Source organism: Papio anubis, chromosome 18 (genome assembly GCF_008728515.1).
Source record: "Papio anubis isolate 15944 chromosome 18, Panubis1.0, whole genome shotgun sequence".
Classification (NCBI taxonomy): Eukaryota; Metazoa; Chordata; class Mammalia; order Primates; family Cercopithecidae; genus Papio; species Papio anubis.
Genome location: NC_044993.1, coordinates 45,929,837 through 45,953,033, shown reverse-complemented (window position 1 = coordinate 45,953,033; position 23,197 = coordinate 45,929,837). Strand labels below are relative to the sequence as shown.

General features: G+C 48.9%; 1 protein-coding gene across 1 annotated transcript; it reads right to left on the bottom strand.

Moving 5' to 3' along the window:
• Positions 1–8,116: 8,116 nt before the first annotated feature.
• Positions 8,117–17,032, bottom strand: ZNF689 (zinc finger protein 689). Its single transcript, XM_031658306.1, has 3 exons — positions 16,171–17,032; positions 15,859–15,972; positions 8,117–10,987 (listed from the first exon to the last, which is right to left on the bottom strand). The coding sequence occupies exons 1-3, from the start codon at positions 16,373–16,375 to the stop codon at positions 9,804–9,806; spliced, it is 1,503 nt and encodes a 500-aa protein (XP_031514166.1). The 5' UTR covers positions 16,376–17,032; the 3' UTR covers positions 8,117–9,803.
• Positions 17,033–23,197: the final 6,165 nt, after the last annotated feature.

Sequence of the window (23,197 nt, the reverse complement as noted above, 5' to 3'; positions counted from 1 at the left end):
GGCAATTTTCTTTCTTTTTTTTTTTATTTTTTGAGACAGAATCTTACTCTGTTGCCAGGCTGGAGTACAGTGGCACGATCTTGGCTCACTGCAATCTCCAACTCCCTGATTCAAGTGATTCTTCTGCCTCAGCCTCCCAAGTAGCTGGGATTACAGGTATGTACCACCATGCCCAGCTAATTTTTGTATTTTTAGTAGAGATGGCGTTTCACCATATTGGCCAGGATGGTCTCGAACTCCTGACTTCGTGATCTGCCCACCTCGGCCTCCCAAAGTGCTGGGATAACAGGCGTGAGCCACCGCACCCAGCCACATGAGTGAACTTTCTGGGATGATGGTAATGTTATATATTTTGATAGGGGCTTGAGTTACAGATGTATACATCTTTGTCAACATTCAGCAAATACACACTTAAAGTTTGTCCATTTTATGTACTTTTAACTCAAAAAACATGTAAAATAAATGTGGAGCTCTAATTAATAACATGCATGTTGAAATGTTTACAGGTGAAGTGTACTGATTTCAGCAATTTTTTTTACATGCACCCAGAAACAAAGTATACTGGTAGAGAAACTGATAGTTACATGATAAAGCAGATATACTAAATGTTAATTGTAGAATATAGGTGGTGAGTATATGTGTGTTCTCTGTAAAAGTCCTTTAACTTTACTGTATCTTTCAAAACTTTTAAAATGGATTGTGGCCGGGCGCAGTGGCTCACACCTGTACTCCTAGCACTTTGGGAGGCTGAGGCGGGCGGATCACCTAAGGTCGGGAGTTTGAGACCAACCTGGCCAACATGGTGAAACCCCATCTCTACTAAAATACAGAAATCAGCTGGGCATGGTAGCTTATGCCTGTAATCCCAGCTACTCTGGAGGCTGAGGCCCGAGAATCGCTTGAACCCAGGAAGTGGAGGTTGTAGTGAGCCGAGATCGCACCACTGCACTCCAGCCTGAGCAACAGAGTGAGACTCCATCTCAAAAGATAAAAAACAAAAAAAAAAAAAAAAAAACCACTATTGAGAATGAAAAGACACCCACAGAATGGGAGGAAATATTTGTAAATCATGTGTCTAATAAGGGATTAATATTCAGAATTTATAAAGAACTCCTGTAACTCAACAACCACTAAAAAATAAAAATCCCAATTTAAAAGCAGGCAAAGAGGCTGGGCACGGTGGCTCACACTGTAATCCCAGCACTTTGGGAGGCCAAGATGGGCAGATCACTTGAGGCCAGGAATTCAAGACCAGCCTAACCAACAGAGATGGTGAAACTCCATTTCTGTTAAAAATACAAAAATTAGCCAGGCACTGTGGCACGGACCTGTAATCCCAGCTACTCAGGAGGCTGAGGCAAGAAAATCACTTGAGCCTGGGAGGCGGAGGTTGCAGTGAGCCGAAACGGCGCCACTGCACTCCAGCCTGGGTGACAGAGCAAGACTCCGCTCAAAAAAAAAAAAAAGAATTAAAAAAAAAAAAGATAAAAGCAGACAAAGGCAAAGGACTTATATAGACATTTCTCCAAAGAAGATATACAGATGAGCTGGGTGTGGTGACTCATGCCTGTAATCCCAGCACTCTGGGAGGCTGAGGCAGGTGAATCACCTGAGATCAGGAGTTCAAGACCAGCCTGGCCAACATGGCGAAACCCCATCTCTACTAAAAATACAAAAAAAAAAAAAAAAAAATCAGCTGGGCATGGTGGCGCACGCCTGTAATCCTAGCTACTTGGGAGGCTGAGGCAGAAGAATTGCTTGAACCCAGGAGACAGAGATTGCAGTGAGCTGAGATCTTGCCATTGCACTCCAGTCTGAGTGACAGAGTGAGACTCTATCTCAAAAATAAATAAATAAATGAATAAACAAACAAATGATAAATAATTATCACTTTTCTGCATTTTCCCAATTTCTTTACTGATTATTCTTGGGATTTGGAAAAAACATAAGGCCAGGCGAGGTGGCCCACACCTGTAATCCCAGCACTCTAGGAAGCCAAGGCAGGAGGATTAAAGGGCTTGAGCCCAGGAGTTCAAGACCAGCCTGGGCAACGTGGAGAAGCCTCATCTCTACAAAGAATACAAAAAAATTAGCTGGGTGTAGTGGCGCATGCCTGTGGTCCCAACTACTCAAGAGGCTGAAGTGGGTGGATCACTTGAGCTCAGGGAAGTCGAGGCTGCCGTGAGCCATGATCGCACGACCGCATTCCAGCCTGGGCCACAGAGAAAGACTCATTCTTGCTGGGAAGGAATTCTCACATGTACACACTAGCAGAAGCCACAAGAGGCACCAGGAAGACTAGAAGAATGTGGGGCATGAAAGCTAAGTTAGAAGAGAGTTTAAGTAGGAAAACTCAGGTATATAAGATAAAAACTGAAGCACTGATTTGTTAGGTAGGTAATCAGTTATCTTAAAGGACAGTCTTAGAATAAAACATTGCATAGCAGCTGACTTTACAGTCATCCAGATATGTGATCCTGGACAAGTTATTTATTTATTTATTTTTTAATTTTTTGAGACGGAGTTTCGCTCTTGTTGCCCAGACTGGAGTGCAATGGCACAATCTCAGCTCATTGCAACCTCTGCCACCCGGGTTCAAGCAATTCTCCTGCCTCAGCCTCCCAAGTAGTTGAGATTACAGGTATGTGCCACCATGCCCAGCTAATTTTTTGCATTTAGTAGAGATGGGATTTCACTATGTTGATCAGACCGGTCTTGAACTCCTGACCTCAGGTGATCCACCCACCTCGGCCTCCCAAAGTGCTGGGATTATAGGCCTGCACCCCTGTGCCCAGTCGACAAGCTATTTAATGTCACTGTGCCTGTTTCCTCATCTGGTCAAGGAAAACAATACATACTGTCAGATCTGGAATTTGAGGCTGCCCTACTTATAGGTTAATAAATGGGTCTGTTCATGGATGCTGTCAGAAAACAGAGACGAAAGACCTTACTGTTCAGGGCACAACAGGCAGCATGAGCATGCCTGCATTGGTTCCTTTCTGCCCCCTGCAGGGGCAACGTGAGATGTACCCAGATAGATGCTAGACACATAGTGAGTTGCATCAAAGGGGAGGAACAAGAAGCTCCTGCTGTTTTTTTCCTTTTTAAAGATGGGGTTGGGCTGGGAGCAGTGGCTCACGCTTGTAATCCCAGCACTTTGGGAGGCCAAGGTGGGCAGATCACCTGAGATCAGGAGTTCGAGACCAGCATGACCAACATAGTGAAACCCCATCTCTACAAAAATACAAAAATTAGCTGGGCATGGTGGCAGTGCCTATAATCCCAGCTACTTGGGAGGCTGAGGCAGGAAAGTTGCTTGAAAACCCAGGAGGTGGAGGTTGCAGTGAGCCAAGATCGCGCCACTGCACTCCAGCCTGAGCGACGAGTGATACTCCTTCAATCAATCAATCAAACAATCAATCAATCAATCAATCAATAACATGGGTTCTTGCTATGTTGGCCAGGGTAGTCTCAAACTCCTGGCCTCAAGCAATCCTCCTGCCTTGGCCTCCCAAAATTCTGGGATTACAGGTGTGAGCCACCATGCCCAGCCATCTGCTGTTTTTTTGTTTTGTTTTGTTTTTTGTTTTTGTTTTTGTTTTTTGAGACAATCTCGCTCTGTCGCCCAGGCTGGAGTGCAGTGGCCGGATCTCAGCTCACTGCAAGCTCCGCCTCCCGGGTTCACGCCATTCTCCTGCCTCAGCCTCCGGAGTAGCTGGGACCACAGGCGCCCGCCACCTCGCCCGGCTAGTTTTTTGTATTTTTTAGTAGAGACGGGGTTTCACCGGGTTAGCCAGGATGGTCTCGATCTCCTGACCTTGTGATCCGCCCGTCTCAGCCTCCCAAAGTGCTGGGATTACAGGCTTGAGCCACCGCACCCGGCCCCATCTGCTGTTTTATAGTAAGCAGTGAGGAAGCTGCTCTTTGCCCTGGAAGCAGACATTACCTCTCCCTCAAGGTTGGCTTGCTGCAAACACTGTCCTGAGAAATGTTCTGGATAATGAGTGGCAAGGGCTTTGCTTATTTATTTTTATTTATTGGTTATACTTGCATTTATGGTTTATTAAAGCAAAAGGATACAGATTAAAATCATCAAAGGGATAAGGTACATGGGACAAAATCCAGATGCAACCAGGCACAAACTTTCAGGCGTCTACTCCCAGTGAGGCATCACGGGGATGTCCTTTTTCCTTCCTGCAATGATTTCTGGCAACAGGTGCTGATTGTTCTCAAACAGAGAAGTTCACACAAACTTTAGGGTGCAGGTTTTATTTTGTTTGTTTTTTTAGATAGAGTCTTACTTTTGTCACCCAGGCTGGAGTGCAATGGTGCGATCTCAGCTTACTGCAACCTCCGCCTCCCAGGTTCAAGCGATTCTCCTGCCTCAGCCTCCCAAGTAGCTGGAATTGCAGGTGTGTGCCACCACCTGGCTAATTTTGTATTTTTAGTAGAGACGGGGTTTCACCATGTTGGCCAGGCTGGTCTCAAACTCCTGACCTCAGGTGATCCACCCACCTCGGCCTCCCAAAGTGCTGGGATTATAGGCGTGAGCCACTGCGTCGGCCATGTGCAGGGTTTTTATTGGGGGTCAGTCACATAAGCTTGGAATGTCCACACTACTGATCTCTACTACTCAGACCCCAGAGCAAAAAACAAGGTTCACTATAAATCACACTTAGGATAAACTTATTTGTTCAGACTGGTACAGCATGATGGCATGGCCCAAGACCTCTGGCATACAAAAACACTAATCAAATAAAATATTCCACGGGCTCAGAAGTTATTTCCCAGGAGCAGACCAAATGCCCATTCTGAAGATGAGCTTTCTTTGGAATGTGCAGGGTTTGAACAACCTACACCTCCTGAGTTAATCCATTCCTGCACAAACCTGATCCCATGAGTCCACTGTACCTGGTAAACTACATTTTGAATCTCCTAGAATTAAAATTAGTTTAGGTCCAATGTCCACAAATCTCTGGACACTCTAGTTACTTCCCCTTCTCTGATGCCCACAGTAGCCGTAGTCTACATTCACTGAACCCACTTGTTTATTCTTTGGCCCACTGCAGTATTAATAGACACGTGACTGAGCTTTCGTGATATTAATAGACACGTGACTGAGCTTTCGAGTTAAGCACTGTGTATACATTCCAATCTAATGTGCTTGCTAAATGGCTGCAGGTACACTTGGAAAATGCTAGAAGGTTTACAGCATGTTTTTGTCAGTGTAGAACAGTCCTTCATCAAGGGTACCCAGCCTCCCCTTCATTCAGGAGACTCTAGGTATGTGAATAGGATCAAGTCTGAGAATTTGTTGAAGGCAGGGACTTGCGATTTTTGCCAACTCAGCAAGATGTGAAGGCAGGACTTGCTGAGATGGATTGGAAGTAAATATGAGTGGGCACACTGGTCACTTTGGAGTCACAGCAGGGAGACACATGGAGGAATATCTCCTAATACCTACTTTATAGAGTTCTTGTAAATGTTAAATTGAAATGTATATAGGCCGGGCGCGGTGGATCAAGCCTGTAATCCCAGCACTTTGGGAGGCTGAGACGGGCAGATCACGAGGTCAGGAGATCGAGACCATCCTGGCTAACATGGTGAAACCCCGTCTCTACTAAAAAAATATACAAAAAACTAGCCAGGCGAGGTGGCGGGCGCCTGTAGTCCCAGCTACTTGGGAGGCTGAGGCAGGAGAATGGCATGAACCCAGGAGGCGGAGCTTGCAGTGAGCTGAGATCCGGCCACTGCACTCCAGCCTGGGTGACAGAGCGAGACTCTGTCTCAAAAAAAAAAAAAAAAAAAAAAAAAAAAAGAAATGTATATAAAGTGCTTAACACAGTACATGGCACATCATAAAAGCTCAGTCAAGTGGCTATTAATATTGCACTAGGCCAAAGAATAAACAGAAATGGATTCAGGCCAGGTGCAGTGGCTCACACCTGTAATCCCAGCAGTTTGGGAAGCCGAGGCGGGCAGATCCCTTGAGGTCAGGAGTTTGAGACCAGCCTGGCCAACATGGTGAAACCCCATCTCTACTACAAATACAAAAATTAGCTGGGTGTAGTGGCGGACACCTGTAGTCTCAGCTACTCAGAAGGCTGAGGCACAGAATCGCTTGAACCTGAGAGGAGGAGGCTGCAGTGAGCCGAGATTGCGCCACCGCACTCCAGCCTGGGCGACGGAGTGAGGCTCCGTCTCAAAAAAAGAAAGAAAAGAAAGAAGTGGATTCCGTGAATGTAGGCTACTGCTTCAAGGCATTTAGCTGAAAATAATAGGGATAGAGAGAAAAGTTATTTTATATTGTTTTAAAGGCAGATCTTAGCATGCTTATAGGCTGGAGTGTCTTTGGGACAAGAAAGGGAATCTGAAACCATAAAACTAGGAGAGGAGAAAGTAGGAATAATAGAGCAAAGTCCCTAAAGGGCAGAAGGGGATGAAACCCAGGCCCAGCTGTGTTGCTGAACATTATACATGCAGGACTTGCCGAGATGGATCGGAAGTAAATCTGGAGTCATGGCAGGCAGTGGAATGTTAAAGAAGCTCCTATTTGACCCCTTGTATTTTCCTAGTGAAAGAGGAGGTATTTACTGGTTAAGAATATATGGAATGGGCTGGGCGCGGTGGCTCACGCCTGTAATCCCAGCACTTTGGGAGGCCGAGGCAGGTGGATCACGAGGTCAGGAGATCGAGACCATCCTGGCTAACACGGTGAAACCCTATCTCTACTAAAAATACAAAAAATTAGCCGGGCGTGGTGGCACACACCTGTAGTCCCAGCCACCAGGGAGGCTGAGGCAGGAGAATCGCTTGAACACAGGAGGCGGAAGTTGTAGTGAGCCGAGATTGTGCCACTGCATTCCAGCCTGGGTGACAGAGCGAGACTCCATCTCAAAAAAAAAAAAAGAATATATGGAATGCTACTCTGGGCACACTGCCTATAGGGTGGTCGTGCTCTGGACTACCACAGTATTTATGTTTATTTATATTTATACATTTGTATATAAACTATTAGTTTATATCTAACTTTAATTCTATATATATATGGAAGACATAATATTGTCTTGTTATTGTTGTTGTTTTTTAAGTCTTGCTATGTTCCCCGGGCTGGTCTCGAACTCCCAGGTCAGTCCTCCCGCCTTGGCCTCCCAAAGTGCTGGGATTACAGGCATGAACCACTGTGCCCAGTCCAGAAGACGTAATATTGAATGTTCTACTGAGGTTGAAGGTCAGGAAAGGTATCGTGGGCCCTGTCAGCAGCAATGCAGTGTTTTTTTTCACAGCTCATATTTAGGCATGGAGGCAGATGGGAGATTAATCCAGACTGAGGCTATGTATTTGTTCATTCTTTTGATTGCAAACAACAGAAACTCAAACCACCTTAAGCAGAAAGGGGAAGTTATTGGAAGGATGCTAGGATCTCTCACTGAATAAAGAGCCAGGATCCCAGCTCGGGTGGATTGAAGTGCTTCAGGGAACCTAGGAAGTTGTCTCCCATCTCTGCTTTCCGCAGACCACATAATGGAAGTTAGCCACCAGTGGCTCCCAAGTTTTTTTTTTTTTTTTTTTTTTGAGATGGAGCTTGCTCTGTCACCCAGGCTGGACTGCAGTGGCGTGATCTCAGCTCACTGCAGGCTCCACCTCCCAGGTTCACGCTATTCTCCTGCCTCAGCCTCCTGAGTAGCTGGGACTACAGGCGCCCGCTACCACGCCCAGCTAATTTTTTGTATTTTTAGTAGAGACGGGGTTTCACCGTGTTAGCCAGGATGGTCTCGATCTCCTGACCTGGTGATCTGCCCGCCTCGGCCTCCCAAAGTGCTGGGATTACAGGCGTGAGCCACTCCACCTGGCCCCAAGTTTTATGAATTACCATCCAGTCCCAAAGAAAGTTATACAATTCCTAGCTGAGGAAATCCTTGCGTTCCGGTGGCAAAGGGTAGGGGAAAGAGCTGGCTCTACCAGGGGGCTGGGTAGACCTGGTAACAGGGCTCTGCTGGGCAGGGCAGGTCTCCTGGTCTGAAAGTCTGGCTCTCCCATCAGAACAGCAAAAATTGCTACTGAATCAAGGAACTAGATTGACATTTTGTAAAAAGTAATTCCAGGAGGAACAGAATTCATTCATCAGACATTTTAATGAGACCCAATCTGATATGACCCCTTCTTGGGGGCAGCTCACCATCCAAGGAGAAACAAATAGTTACAATGTTACAATGCAACTTGCTAAAGATTGAACAGAGGTAATTACATAAAGCTGTGTTCCCCAGCTGCTCCCCTGCTTGGGCCCAGATCAGGAGAGCTGTAGTAAGGCGCCACAGGGGTAAAGATGACCCACTCCAGCTGTTGGAATGAGTCACATCTGGAAATTCTAATTTGGTGCAGCTGCCCAAGGCAAAGTGGTAGGCCTTGTTCACATTTAACGCGGTAAAGCTTTATGAAGCACCTACCCGGCGGGTGCCATGGAGGTGGATCAGATTGAGACACACTGCTGCCACCTCTCTGGAGGGAGGCTGGCATGGACACAACTTGATGACTATAGACTCTTTCTCTCTGGGTTCAATTCCCTCTTTCTAGCCTCCTTGAATGGCCTCACCTCATTTTGTGAAAAAATGCTGACTGAGGCCTCATGGAAGTTCTGTGCCGATTATGTGCCTGTGATTCATCTGTGCCTGATGAGAATCCGGGTCGAGTATGGCCCAATTCTCCAGGCTTTTCCAGGCACTGGCCGCCTGAAGCCAATCCAGGTCTGCCAGGTAGAGCACAAGCCAGTCCCATTTGCATTTCCTAAACCACAGGTCCCTGCTTTTCCTTAAGACCAATCTTCTCCCAGAGCTGACTGCGCTTATGTCTCATACGCAGCTTGAACCAATTTTCCAAACACAAGATGAAGACTTAGCTTTTTTTTTTTTAAGTTTAGGGCATTTATATATCTGCATCCCAATAAACTGCTGGTACCGTGCAGCTCCCCCAAATTCAGTGCAACCAAAGCTGCTGAAACAAGTCCAGCCCCAGAAGGTGTAGTGGCACTGTGGGTGCTGCCTTATTTTTACCTGACCCTTCAAAAAGGACACTGAAAACCCAGAGCCTGTTTGCAGAGATCATGTGTGGAAATTGAAACCCTGTCTTTAAGGAATGACCAAATTCATGCTACTTAACCTGAAAATTTGGGGGCAAATTGGTTGTGATTAAGTTATCTGAAGGGCTGCCAAGTAGAAGTATTAAACATGTCGTAGGCAAGGTTTACAGATGAGAATGTGGTACTTAACTTTTTCTATAGATCCCACAATGAAATGACCTGCCTTGTGAGGTAGTGAGCTCCCTGTCAAGGGAGATTTTCAAGCAAGGGGTAGAGACCACTTGGCAGGAGTGTTGTAAAAAGTGGGCTAAACCAGACTTTTCCAACCTAGTATGGAGGAAGAGGCAGAGTAGGGGAAGGTCCTGCACCTATAAATGAGATTCTCCTGATTGCATGCAAGATGACAGGTAATCCCTGTGTGCACAGACTAGAAAAGCAGACAGCCCCTAAAATAGATGGGGAGAACTTTTAGCCCTGATATCCAGACAAACTATTTAAGGATAGGGTAGCTTGAAAAACTTTAACCAAATGATGTCACCTCTCCTAATGGGACTGTTCCAGACACGCACAGGGAGGCAGTCAGTGCAGTGCAAGATACTAAAGTTCAGCTCTGTCCAGCAGGAGACCTGGGTTTAGTTCTGACTCTGCCCTGTATGACCTGGGGCTCCTCCTTCCCTTTTCTGGGTCCTTCCATAAAATGAAATGAACGTAGGCAGTCCTTCCCCTTCTAATGGGCATTGCCCCTCTGACTGGAGCCCCCGAGAGCAGATCTAGGGCTACAGTTTGGGGCCTTGGGGCTACACTTGTGGACAGCCAGAGACCACCTCTGGCGGAAGCACCGGCCACACTCGAGGCAGGGGAAAGGCTTCTCCCCCGTGTGCAGCAGCTGGTGCTGGGCCAGGTGGCTCCACTGAGCAAAGCGCTTAGAGCAAAGGTCGCAGGCATAGGGCCGCTCGCCCGAGTGCACGCGCCGGTGGCTGGCCAGCAGTGAGGGGTAGGCAAAGCGCCGGCCACAGTCGTCGCAGGCATGCAGTTTCTCCTCAGTGTGCGTGCTGCGATGGATGGCCAGGGAGCCGCTCCGCCGGAAGGCACGCCCACAGTCTGGGCAGGGGTAGGGCTTCTCTCCCGTGTGCAAGAGCTGGTGCTGGAGCAGTGTGCTGCGCTGGGAGAAGCGGGCCTCACAGTGCTCGCAGGCATAGGGACGCTCCCCAGAGTGCACACGCCGGTGACTGACTAGGCGAGAGGAGGAGGAGAAGCGCCGCTCGCAGTCCGGGCACGGGTAGGGCTTCTCGCCCGTGTGGATGCGCTGGTGGATAACGAGGGCGGTGCGCTGGCGGAAGCGGCGGTTGCACTCGAGGCAGGTGTAGGGCTTCTCTCCCGTGTGTGTACGCTGGTGAATGGCTAGCAGGGAGGGGTAGGCGAAGCGACGTCCGCAGCTAGGGCACTGGTGGGGTTTTTCGCCTGTGTGTGTGGTCCGGTGATTGGCCAAGGACCGGCTCCTCCGGAAACAGCGACCACAGTCAGGGCAGTGGTAGGGCTTCTCGCCTGTATGGATGACCTGGTGCTGGGAGAGGTTCTTGCGCTGGGAGAAACGTTTGCCACACTGGTCACAAACATAGGGGCACTCGCCGGAGTGTGCCCGCCGGTGACTGACCAGCAGGGATGGATAGGAAAAGCGGCGCCCACAGTCTGGGCAAGGGTAAGGCTTTTTTAGATTCTGGGCGCACTTGTGGCTCTCCAGGGCCTGATGATCAGGGAAGGTACAGCCGCAGTCAGGGCAGATGGGGCCCCCGGACGTCTGCCTGGGAATCAGTCGGGGTTTACTGGGCCTCCGGCCTCGCTTCCCCTTTCGGGGTGCCTCCTTAGGCGGGAATACTTCCTTTTCCCCATTCTTCTTTCTGGTTCTGCTTTCTATAGGAATACAGAAGAATTAATTTAACAAATACTGGGATCCTGCTGTTGTAAATTACATTATAGGTTACAAGACCAATAGACTCACCCCCTGGCCTCAATGCCTAGTGCCACAGACAGCTAAGTGTGACATACTATCATGCAAATATGGTGTGCATTACAGGAGCTTCTAACCCAGCTTGGAGACGTCTAGGAAGATTTCTTGGAGATTAAGCTAACTTTAAAAATTGAGGCTGGGCGTGGTGGATCACACTTGTAATCCAAGCACTTTGGGAGGCCGAGGTGGGCAGATGACAACGTCAGGAGTCTGAGAGCAGCCTGACCAACCTGGTGAAACCCCATCTCTACTAAAAATACAAAAATTAGCCGGGCGTGGTGGCATGCACCGGTAATCCCAGCTACCCAGGAGTCTGAGGCAGGAGAATCGCTTGAACCGGGGGAGGTAGAGGTTGCAGTGAGCCGAGATCGTGCCACTGCACTCCAGCCTAGGTGAGACAGCGAGACTCCGACTCAAAAAAAGAAAAGAAAAGGGAATGATTTTTAAGAGGTAAGCTTACATCATTCAAAAGTCAACATATCAACCAGGCATGGTAGCTCATGCCTGTAATCCCAGCACTTTGGGAGCCCAAGGCCAAGAGGGTCACTTGAACCCGGGAGTTCAAGATCAGCCTGGGCAACATCGTGAAACCCCATCTCTACAAAAAATACAAATATTAGCCTGGCATGCGCACCTGCCTGTAGCCCCAGCTACTTGGAAGGCTGAGGTAGAGGATTACTTGAGCCCAGGAGTTCAAGGTTACTGTGAACCATGATGGCACCAGTGTACTATAGCCTGGGCAACAGAGCAAGACCCTATCTCAAAAAACAAAAAAGTCAAAATATTACTAAAGGAATACAGAGAAGTCTTGCTGCCACCTTTTTCCCATCTACCTTGTAGAAACCATATTAGTTTCTTCCCATTTTTTTGATGCAATACAAATGTCATCTTCTCCATCTTTCTTTCATAAGAGATTGCATACACATGCTTTACTGCATATGTTCTCTTCCCCCACCTTTCTTTTTATTTTTATTATTATTATTATTTTGAGACAGAGTCACGTTCTGTCACCCAGGCTGGAGTGCAATGGCATGATCTCAGCTCACTGAAACCTCCGCCTCCCAGGTTCAAGCGATTCTCCCTGCCTCAGCCTCCCAAGTAGCTGAGATTACAGGCACACACCACTATGCCCGGCTAATTTTTTGTATTTTTAGTAGAGACGGGGTTTCACCATGTTGGCCAGGTTGGTCTCAAATTCCTGACCTCAGGTTATCTGCCCACCTCCATCTTCCAAAGTGCTGGGATTACAGGCATGAGCCACCATGCCCAGCTCAACTTTCTTATATAAAATACAACATATACACACCTTATACACACTTTACTGTGCCTTCATTTTTTCACTTAATATATTCTAAAGATCATTTTATGTCAGCACATCCTTTTTCTATTTTACAGTTGCACAGAATTCCATTGTGGATGAGCCATGGTTTATTTGACTTAGCTGATTCTTTAAAAAATGTGGCTAGGCGCGGTGGCTCATGCCTGTAATCCTAGCATTTTGGGAGGCCGAGGCAGGTGGATCACCTGAGGTCAGGAGTTCAAGACCAGCCTGGCCAACATGGTAAAACCCCGTATCTACAAAAATACAAAAATTAGCTGGGCACGATAGCGGGTGCCTGTAATCCCAGCTACTCGGGAGGCTGAGGTGGAAGAATTGCTTGATCCCGGGAGGCAGAGGTTGCAGTGAGCTGAGATCCTGCCTTTGCACTCCAGCCTGCACGACAGAGCGAGACTCCATCTCAAAAAATAAAAAAGAATTAAAATTATGCAGGGTTAGAAATGTAAGTCCCAGCCAAGCGCGGCGGCTCATGCCTATAATCCCAGCACTTTGGGAGGCCAAGGTGGGCGGATTGCAAGGTCAGGAGTTCGAGACCAGCCTGGCCAACATGGTGAAACCCCATCTCTACTAAAAATACAAAAATTATCCCGGCATGGTGGCGGGCGCCTGTAATCCCAGCTACTCGGGAGACGGAGGCAAGATAATTGCTTCAAACTGGAAGGCAAAGGTTGCAGTGAGCCAAGATCACACCACTGCACTCCAGCCTGGGTAGAAAAACGAAACTCCGTCTCAAAAAAAAAAAAAAAGAAAAGAAACGTAAGTCCCAAAGCTCAGCGTACAGTGTACACAGGCCCTAAGATCTTCTTAGGCACAAACTGTAATAAAGCAAGACAGGCCGGGCGCAGCGGCTTACACCTGCAATCTCAGCACTTTGGAAGGCCAAGGTAGGCGGATCACCTGAGGTCAGGAGTTTGAGACCAGCCTGACCAACATGGAGAAACCCCGTCTCTACTAAAAATTAGCCAGGCATGGTGGTGGGCACCTATAGTCCCAGCTACTCGGGAGGCTGAGACAGGAGAATTGCTTGAACCTGGGAGGCAGAGATTGCAGTGAGCTGAGATCGTGCCACTACACTCCCGCCTGGGTGACAGAGCAAGACTCCGTCTGACAAAAATGAAGAGTGTAAGGCAAGACATGGAAACCTGTAAGGTATGAGCTAGCAGTAACTGGGTCAAAAGGCCCTCTAAGCCAATGGTTCTCAAACTTCACTGTGATCAGAATCATTTGGAGGATTTACTGAAACAGACTGCCAGGCCCTAGTGCCCGTTTTGGATCCAGCAGGTCTGAGGTAGGGTCCCAAAATTTGCATTTCTTTTGTTTTTTTTTTTTTTTTGAGACGGAGTCTCGCTCTGTCGCCCAGGCTGGATTGCAGTGGCCCGATCTCGGCTCACTGCAAGCTCCGCCTCCCAGGTTCACGCCATTCTCCTGCCTCAGCCTCCGGAGTAGCTGGGACTACAGGCGCCCGCCACCACGCCCGGCTAGTTTTTTGTATCTTTTAGTAGAGACGGGGTTTCATCGTGTTAGCCAGGATGGTCTCGATCGCCTGACCTCGTGATCCGCCCGTCTCGGCCTCCCAAAGTGCTGGGATTACAGGCTTGAGCCACCGCGCCCGGCCCAGAATTTGCATTTCTAACAAGTTCCCAAGGAATGCTGCTTCTAGTCTGAGACCATGCTTTGAGAACCATTGCTGATAGCATTGTTAAGGACCTTGGACTGTATTTTACCCAGTGGTTTTCTTTTCTTTTTTTTTTTTTTTGAGATAGAGTCTTGCTCTGTCACCCCGGCTGGAGTGCAGTGGTGCGATCTCGGCTCACTGTAACCTCTGCCTACAGGTTCAAGTGATTCTCCTGCCTCAGCCTCCCAAGTAGCTGGGATTACAGGCGCCCGCCACCACGCCCAGCTAATTACCCAGTGGTTTTCTTTTCTTTTTTTCTTGCTGTGTCACCCAGGCTGGAGTGCAGTGGGGTGATCTCTGGCTCACTGCAACTTCCGCCTCCCGGGATCAAGCAATTCTCCCTGCCTCAGCCTCCTGAGTAGCTGGGATTACAGGCGCCCACCACCACGCCCAGCTAATTTTTGTATTTTTTAGTAGAGACGGGGTTTCACGATGTTGGCCAGGCTGGTCTTGAACTCCGGACCTCAAGTGATCCACCCGCCTTGGCCTCCCAAGGTTTTCAAACCTAGATACACATCTGAATCAGATGAGGCTAATTAAAAAATTGCAAGTTCCGGCCGGGCGCAGTGGCTCAAGCCTGTAATCCCAGCACTTTGGGAGGCCGAGACAGGAGGATCACGAGGTCAGGAGATCGAGACCATCCTGGCTAACACGGTGAAACCCCGTCTCTACTAAAAAATACAAAAAAAAACTAGCCGGGCGAGGTGGCGGGCGCCTGTAGTCCCAGCTACTCCGGAGGCTGAGGCAGGAGAATGGCGTAAACCCGGGAGGTGGAGCTTGCAGTGAGCTGAGATCCGGCCACTGCACTCCAGCCTGGGCGACAGAGCGAGGCTCCATCTCAAAAAAAAAAAATTGCAAGTTCCTAAACATTCACACGAGTGAATGAATAGCTCTGGGATGGGGTCCTGGAACCTGCATTTTTACCAAGTTCCCCAAATGACTCAGATATAACCAATGGCCATTTGACAACCTTGGCAAAAATTAACTGAAAAGTTTTAAGCAAGGTAATATCATGGTCAGATCTGAATCTTAGACAGCTATCCCTCGTCTTGGAGAATCTGGCTCTGAAATTCCAGCCCAGACAGCTGCATCTTCTACTATGGGTGGATCTGGGACCCTTCTACCTGAATGGAGTTAAGCAGAGCCTTGTTGGATTCTGGGGAGACTGCAGTAGCTCCTTCGCTGATAAGGGTCATCCTGCTGTAAGAGCAGAAAGAGGACCCTGCATCCCAGGCAGCTGTTCCCCATGAGCTCCCTTCAACCAAAACCCAGAAAACTCTGAGAAGTTTAGGATCTCTTTGGTCCAATTCAAAGGTGGCTAGAGGCAGAGATCCTGGAAAGGAGGCAGAGGGTAACACCGTTAAAAGCTCACTGATTCTGGCTGGCTGCAATGGCTCACGCCAGTAACCCCAGGATTTTGGGAGGCCAAGACAGGAGGATCGCTTGAGGCCAGAAGTTCAAGACCAAACTGGGCAACATAGCAAGACAATGTCTCTACAAAAAAAAAAAAAAAAAAAAAAAAGACGAAGAAGCCCACTGATTCATTCACACAATGGAAAACTGCAGCTTGCAGACTGACATGGGAATCTCTGTGTGGTGGACGGGCCCCACACCACCAGACACAAGACGCCGAGGTTAGGAAGATGAATACACTAAACACGCAGCACCCACCCCTAGCCAAACCACAACTCTGGACGGAGCCGTTAGAGGTAGAACGTTATAGGAGGGCTGCAGGCTCTGCGTGGTTATTTAGCACTCACTTCTCTGGACTGTCAGCCCTCTCGGGTACTCCTGCGGATCTAGAGCAGCCGGTTCCCAGTCATCAGTGTTTCGTTCCAACCAGGAGATGAGGGCTGGTTTGGGACCTGCGCACCCTGGGGAAGGAGAACAAATCAGAAGGCCAGTTTCTAGATCACGCCGAGTAATGTCTCCCCGACGGCACCTCCCGCTAAGCCCCTGACCACCTACCCTGACAACCTGGTCGCCTGCCAGGACCGTGGCCTCCCTGCCTCCCCCCGCCCCGGCTCCTGCATCCCTTCGCGCCCCGCGGCAGCGGATGGGGCCGGCCTCACCGAGCGCGCCCAGGTGGCCGTAGGTCTCCCGCATCACGTCCCGGTACAGGGCCCTCTGCGCGGGCCGCAGACAGCCCCACTCCTCCGGGGAGAAGTACACGGCCACGTCCACGAACTTCAGAGCCCTCGGCCTCCTGCCCCTTTTCCGACTGGGTCTGGCCTCTCCTGGTCCCTGCGCCCGGAGCGGAGCCGAAGGCGGCGCCATGGGACCCGAGGAGCCGGCGCCACGGCCTTCCCCGTCCAGGCCTCGGCCCTCGGGCGCTGGCGGCCCCTGGGATCGAGGAGCCCCCGCCGCACCAGGGCTGAGCGTGGCCAGGGAGGCCCGGAGGGAATTGGAATCGGCCGCCCGCAGGGCTAACGGAAACCTTTTGCTGTTATTCAGGAAACTCCTGCCCGAACTTGGGTGAAAGGCACCGGAAGATGCCTTCGGGGAAAATGGCGGCGCTGCTACCGCACCGCCTTTGCCTGGAACACAGGCAGCTTCCAGCTATCGATTTTATTGACCGGAGCGCCATGCCGGCTTCCTAACCTCTTTGCCCTCAAGTGTAATGGCGCTGCGATTGGGCTTCACACTCTCTTTTTTCCCCTCCCCATTACGCGCGTTCATTGGACAACAACCGAAGATCGAGCGTTCTGACTGGGTGCTGGCAAAGGCGGTCCGTTTGAACGAAGCCAAGAGTTGCATAAGGGCAGGAAGCTGGACCACTAGGGTCAGGCGACTACAAGGAGCTGTGAAGCCACTTACACCGACCTAGGGGCAGCAAGAGGCCCCGGGACTGCTTTCCGCTGTTCGACTCTGGCAGGCTCAGCCAATCACTGAAGGAGGGAACGATTTGAGCGTTGGAACCACTCTGGCCAAGCTAGAGTTGAGATTATCCTGAGTTCCTTTTAGTGGCATTCTCAGAGCATCGTTGACTTTGGAGAACGGTTATCTTCTTTGTTTGCCCTTTAGGGCAGGGAATTATTGTTATCATTTCCTGGGGGCAGGCGCCATGCCCAGCATATTACATATTTCATCTTTATTATTTATTATTTTTATTTATTTATTTATTTTTGAGACAGAGTCGTGCTCTGTCGCCCAGGCTGGAATGCAGCGGCAAAATCTCGGCTCACTGCAACTTCCGCCTCCCACGTTCAAGCGATTCTTCTACCTCAGCCTCCCGAGTAACTGAGATTACAGGTGCGTTCCACCACACCCGACTAATATTCGTATTTTTTAGTAGAGACGGGGTTTCACCATGTTAGCTAGGCTGGTCTCGAACTTCTGACCGCAAGTGATCCACCCACCTCGGCCCCACGAAGTGCTAGGATTACAGGTGTGAACCACTGTGCCTAGCCTTATTTTTATTTTTTTGAGATAAGGTCTCACTCTGTCACCCAGGCTGGAGGGAATGCAGTAGTGCAATCTCAGCTCACTGCAGCCTCTGACTCCTGGGCTCTACAATCGTCCCGCCTCGGCCTTCAGAGTAACTGGGACTACTGCTGTGCAGTACCACGCCTGGCTAATTTTTTATATTATTTGTTGAGTCAGGGTTTCCCTGCGTTGCCCAGGCTGGTCTCGAACCCCTTGGCTAAGTGATCCTCCTGCCTCGTCCTCCCAAAGTGCTGGGATTACAGGTATGAGCCACAGCACCGGGGCCATTAGTTACTCCTTTTTTTTTTTTTTTTTCTTTTTCCCGAAGTCTCGCTGTGTCTCCCAGGCTGGGGTGCAGTGGTGCAATCTCAGCTCACTGAAAGCTCTGTCTCCCAGGTTTAGGCCATTCTCCTGCCTCAGCCTCCTGAGTAGCTGGGACTACAGGCGCCCAACACCATGCCCAGCTAATTTTTTGTATTTTTTAGTAGAGACAGGGTTTCACCGTGTTAGCCAGGATGGTCTCGATCTCCTGACCTCGTGATCTGCCCACCTCCATCTCCTAAAGTGCTGGGATTACAGGCATGAGCCACTGCACCCAACCCTAATTTTTTTTTTTTTTTTTTTTTTTTTTTTGAGACTGGGTCTCATTCCATTGCCCAGGCTGGAGTGAAGGCACACAGCACAGTGCTCTGCTAACTTTTTGTATTTTTTGGTAGAGACAGGATTTCACCATGTTTCCCAGGCTGGTCTCCAACTCCTGAGCTCAAGCAATCCGCCCACCTCCATCTCCCTAAGTGCTGGAATTACAGGTGTGAGCCACCACACCCAGCCCATTATTAATTCTTTACTAGCATTTTGTGCACCAATGGTTATCATCCTGGTTCTACTAATGAAGAAATGATCTCAGAGGGATTCCATGAGTTTCCAGGGCCATACTGCTAGTAAGAAGGAGGAACAAAGATTTAATCCTGGGGCAGACAGAGCCTTTATTCATACCACTGATAGGCACCCTTCCTTCACAGTATCCTAATTTGCTTGCTAAACCAGGAATCCACCTGAGCTCTTCTTCTCAAGTTCAATATTCTGCATAATCTCCCTATATTATTTTCACGTGACATTTGTTCGGTTACAAAGCATAGTGCTAGGCAACTGGGAAAGCCTACAGAAATAAGTCATAGGCCATGCTTTGAATGGAGCTTACAGTCTAGTAAGGCATATAAATTCACAATGAATCATAACTGAATGATACAAGCATGTATGTGAAAGGCACTAAACTGAAAATTGCTGATGGAACAAGCCAGCACCCACCCCATTAGCCCCCACTTCTTGTTTTTTTTTTTTTTTTTTTTTTTTTTTGAGACGGAGTCTTGCTCTGTCACCCAGGCTAGAGTGCAGTGGTGTGAACTCAGCTCACTGCAACCTCCGCCTCCCGGGTTCAAGCGATTCTCCTGCCTCAGCCTCCCGAGTAGCTGAGATTACAGGCATCGCCACCGTGTCTGGCTAATTTTTGTATTTTTAGTAGAGATGGGGTTTCACCATCTTGGCCAGGCTGGTCTCGAACTCCTGACCTCATGATCCACCTGCCTCTGTCTCCTAAAGTGTTGGATTACAGGCATGAGCCACCACACCTGGCCTAGCCCCCACTTCTGTGTATGTGTCATACTGCAGAGTTTCACCAGCTCAATGCCACCCCCAAGGGTCCTGCGGGCAGGAGAATATACCATTTGCCACATCTCTTAGCTAGCGACATGCACATCTATCTCTTTAATCAATATTGTAAAGCACATACTATGGGCAAAACACTAACCTCAAAGCTTTCAAGGAATAAAGACAATGTGGCAGGAAAAGTCACAAAATTAGAAAACAGTGAGGCCAGGAGCAGTGGCTCACACCTGTAATCCCAGTTGTTTGGGGGGCCAAGGCAGGTAGATCACACGTAAGGCCAGGAGTTCAAGACCAGCCTGGCCAACATGGCAAAACCCTGTCTCTACTAAAAATACAAAAATTAGCCAGGCATGGTAGCACATGCCTATAGTCCCGGCTACTTGGGATGTTGAGGCATGAGAATTGTTTTTTGTTTTGTTTTGAGGTGGAGGTTTGCTCTTGTCCCCCAGGCTGGAGTGCAATGGCATGATCTTGGTTCACCGCAACCTCCGCCTCCCGGGTTAAAGCGATTCTCCTGCCTCAGCCTCCCAAATAGCTGGGATTACAGGCATGTGCCACCACACCGGCTAATTTTTTATTTTTAGTAGAGATGGGGTTTCTCCATGTTGGTCAGGCTGGTCTCGAACTCCTGGCCTCGGGTGATCTGCCTGCCTCGACCTCCCAAAGTGCTGGGATTACAGGCATGAGCCACCGAGCCCAGCCGAAGAGAACTGTTTGAACCTGGAAGGCTGAGATTGCAGTGATCCAAGATGGTGTTACTGCACTCCAGTCTGGGTAACAGAGTAAGACTAAATCTCAAAAAAGAAAAAAGAAAAAAAAAGAAAAGGAAGGAGAAGAAAGAAGAAGGAGGAGGGCCGGGCGCGGTGGCTCAAGCCTGTAATCCCAGCACTTTGGGAGGCCGAGGCGGGTGGATCACGAGGTCAGGAGATCGAGACCATCCTGGCTAACATGGTGAAACCCCGTCTCTACTAAAAATACAAAAAAAAACTAGCCGGGCGTGGTGGCGGGCGCCTGTAGTCCCAGCTACTCGGAGGCTGAGGCGGGAGATTGGCGTGAACCCGGGAGGCGGAGCTTGCAGTGAGCCGAGATCGCGCCACTGCACTCCAGCCTGGGCGACACAGCGAGACTCCGTCTCAAAAAAAAAAAAAAAAAAAGAAGAAGGAGGAGGAGGAGGAGGCAACAGTGAGATATTCAGAGGAAGGAGATGTTTGAACAGAGGTGGTGGAAAAAAACTACAGTTACAGGCTAGGTGTGGTGGCTAACGACTATAATCCCAGCACTTTGGGAGGCCGAGGTGGGGGGATTGCTTGAGCCCAGGAGTTCAAGACGACTCTGGGCAACATGGCGAAACCCTGTCTCTACAAAAAAATACAAAAACTAGCTAGGCATGGTATTGGACACCTATAGTCCCAGCTACTTGGGAAGCTGAGGTGGGAGGATCGCTTGAGACCTGGGAGGTCAAGGCTACAGTAAGCCAAGATTGCACCACTGCACTCCAGCCTGGGTGAAAGAATGAGACTCTGTCTCAGAAAAAAAAAAAAAAAAAAGGCGGGGGCTTTAGCCTCCTAATTGTGGCTGGGTGTGTGGGCATGGTGGCTCATGCCTGTAGCCCCAGCCCTTTGGGAGGCTAAGGCGAGAGGATGGCTTGATCCTAGGAGTTCAAGGCTGCAGTGAACTATGATTATTACACCACTGTGCTCCAGCGTGGTCAACAGAGTGAGCCCCTGTGCTTAAATAAATAAACAAAAACAAAAACAAACAAACAAACAAAACTGGGCCACGTGAATCTGTTAAGAAAAGTCAGGCCGGCCAGGCATGGTGGCTCACACCGGTAATCCATCCCAGCACTTCAGGAGGCCAAGGCGGGTGGATCACCTGAGGTCAGGAGTTCAAGACCAGCTTGACCCACGTCGTGAAACCCTGTCTCTACTAAATACAAAAAATTAGCTGGGAGTGGTGGTGCATGCCTGTAATCCCAGCTACTTGGAAGACTGAGGCAGGAGAATCGCTTGAACCGGGGAGGCTGAGGTTGCAGTGAGCCGAGATTGCACCATTGCACTCCAGCCTGGGCAACAAGAGTGAAACTCCGTCTCAAAAAAGAAAAGAAAAGTCAGGCCAGACACGGTGGTTCGTGCCTATAATCCCAGCACTTTGGGAGGCCAAGGAGGGCGAATCATCTGAGGTCAGGAATTCAAGACCAGTCTGACTAACATGGTGAAACCCTGTCTCTACTAAATACAAAAAATTAGGCGGGCATGATGGCACGTGCCTGTAATCCCAGCTACTTGTTTGAACCCGGGAGGCAGAGGTTGCAGTGAGCTGAGATCACACCATTGCAAACCAGCCTAGGGGATAAAGCGAGACTCCATCTAAAAAAGGAAAAGCCAAGCTTTTATTTATTTTCTTCTTCTTTTTTTAAGCAGGAGAAGCAGATGCCACACTCTGAGCAGGACTGAGGCTTCTCACCTGTATGTGTGTGCCTATGAATGGCCAAGGGAGCCTCTTTGGTGCATGCGCCACACGCAGTCAAAGCACCAGTAGGGCTTCTCTCCTGTGTGGATAAGCTGGTGCTGGAGCAAGTTTCCCAGTCAGCAAGGGGAGTGCCACACTGTAGGCAGTGGTGGCAGTGTTCACCCAAGTGCATGTGCCTGGTGGTCGCCACAAGGAAGAGGAATGCAAACTGGCACCCACATCTGTGCACACATCCGCATATGCGCATGGACAGCGCCCTCCTCAGGTGGAAGAGGTGGTTGCAGTCAGAGACTGCAGAGCTCGTCCCCTGTGTGGGGACAGCTGGTGCTGGACCAGGTGAACTCTCTGGGAGAATTAGACACTGCATGACCCACAGATGTGGCTGTCGGTGCGGGACTGAATGAAGGAGGATGAACGCAGAAATGAAGACAAAGAAAAGGATCTGTTTTAAAGAAGGAGTCGGGGGCTTCCTCCTTCTAGGGAATAAGGGCCCTGAGCTTCTACAGCCCTTCATATTTATTAGGTAGAATCAACAGGGAGGAAGAGGTAATGGTTGGTCAGCTGCTTGATTTATCACAGGCTCACATAATTGCTTTCTTTATACAACAGGCTCCAGATGTTCCTATAGATAACTACAAGGAACACTGCACCTGGTGCGTGACTGTCCTCAGCATTCCTTCTGGTGGCAGACATAGCTGTCAGCTTGCCAACATCCTACATATATGAGAACAGTTTGCTGTTTGCTCATATAGACTCCAGTGGTATACTGAGTTGGTCACAACCCTCATTCTTTCAGCCTTCAACATCTCCCCCTTTCTGTTTTTGCATTAATTGAATAAAGGTAATTGCAGGCTGTGCAGCTCTTAATTGCCAGCTGGTGGTCCAGCTGATTTTACAGACTATGAACAAAAAACAGAAACATAACATTTTTCTGATAATTACAAAAAAGACATTGAGGTGCTGTTTGAAGTAGGTCCAAGGATTAAGGCTCTCTAAACCTTGCTGGAATTCTGCCCAGGATTTTAAAGAGGGCTGAAATGCTTGAGTTTGCTTATTCAAGTTAAGGATTCTACTTTGTAAATCATTTATATCAAAAGTAACATTGGATGTAAAAGCTCCCTGTAAATGGGCCTTTACAAGGTTCCACGGATATTTACTTTGATTGTATTTCAAATTGGTTACACAAATATGAGTATGGTTAAAATGACAACGCAATTGCTGCTGCAACTGCAAGCTTTGTACTTGTTCTCCTAGCCACAGAACAGTAGTCTTTAACATTGCCACTTCTGTCTGTATCTCAGTGTTAATTTTATTTTGAAGCATCCATGCCTGGTCGGCTATATGCGTCCAATTTTCTACATATTGAGCTGTTTAAATGGAGCTGTGCAGCACTACTGAGGACACCACAACAGAGGTTATTAATGTAACTAAGGAGACTATAGCAAAAATTATCATGCCTAAGGCTCTCCGAGCATGATGAGTAAGCTGAGTAAGAAGGAGTTTTACAAAATATAAAGCGAGGGCCCAAGGCTTGGA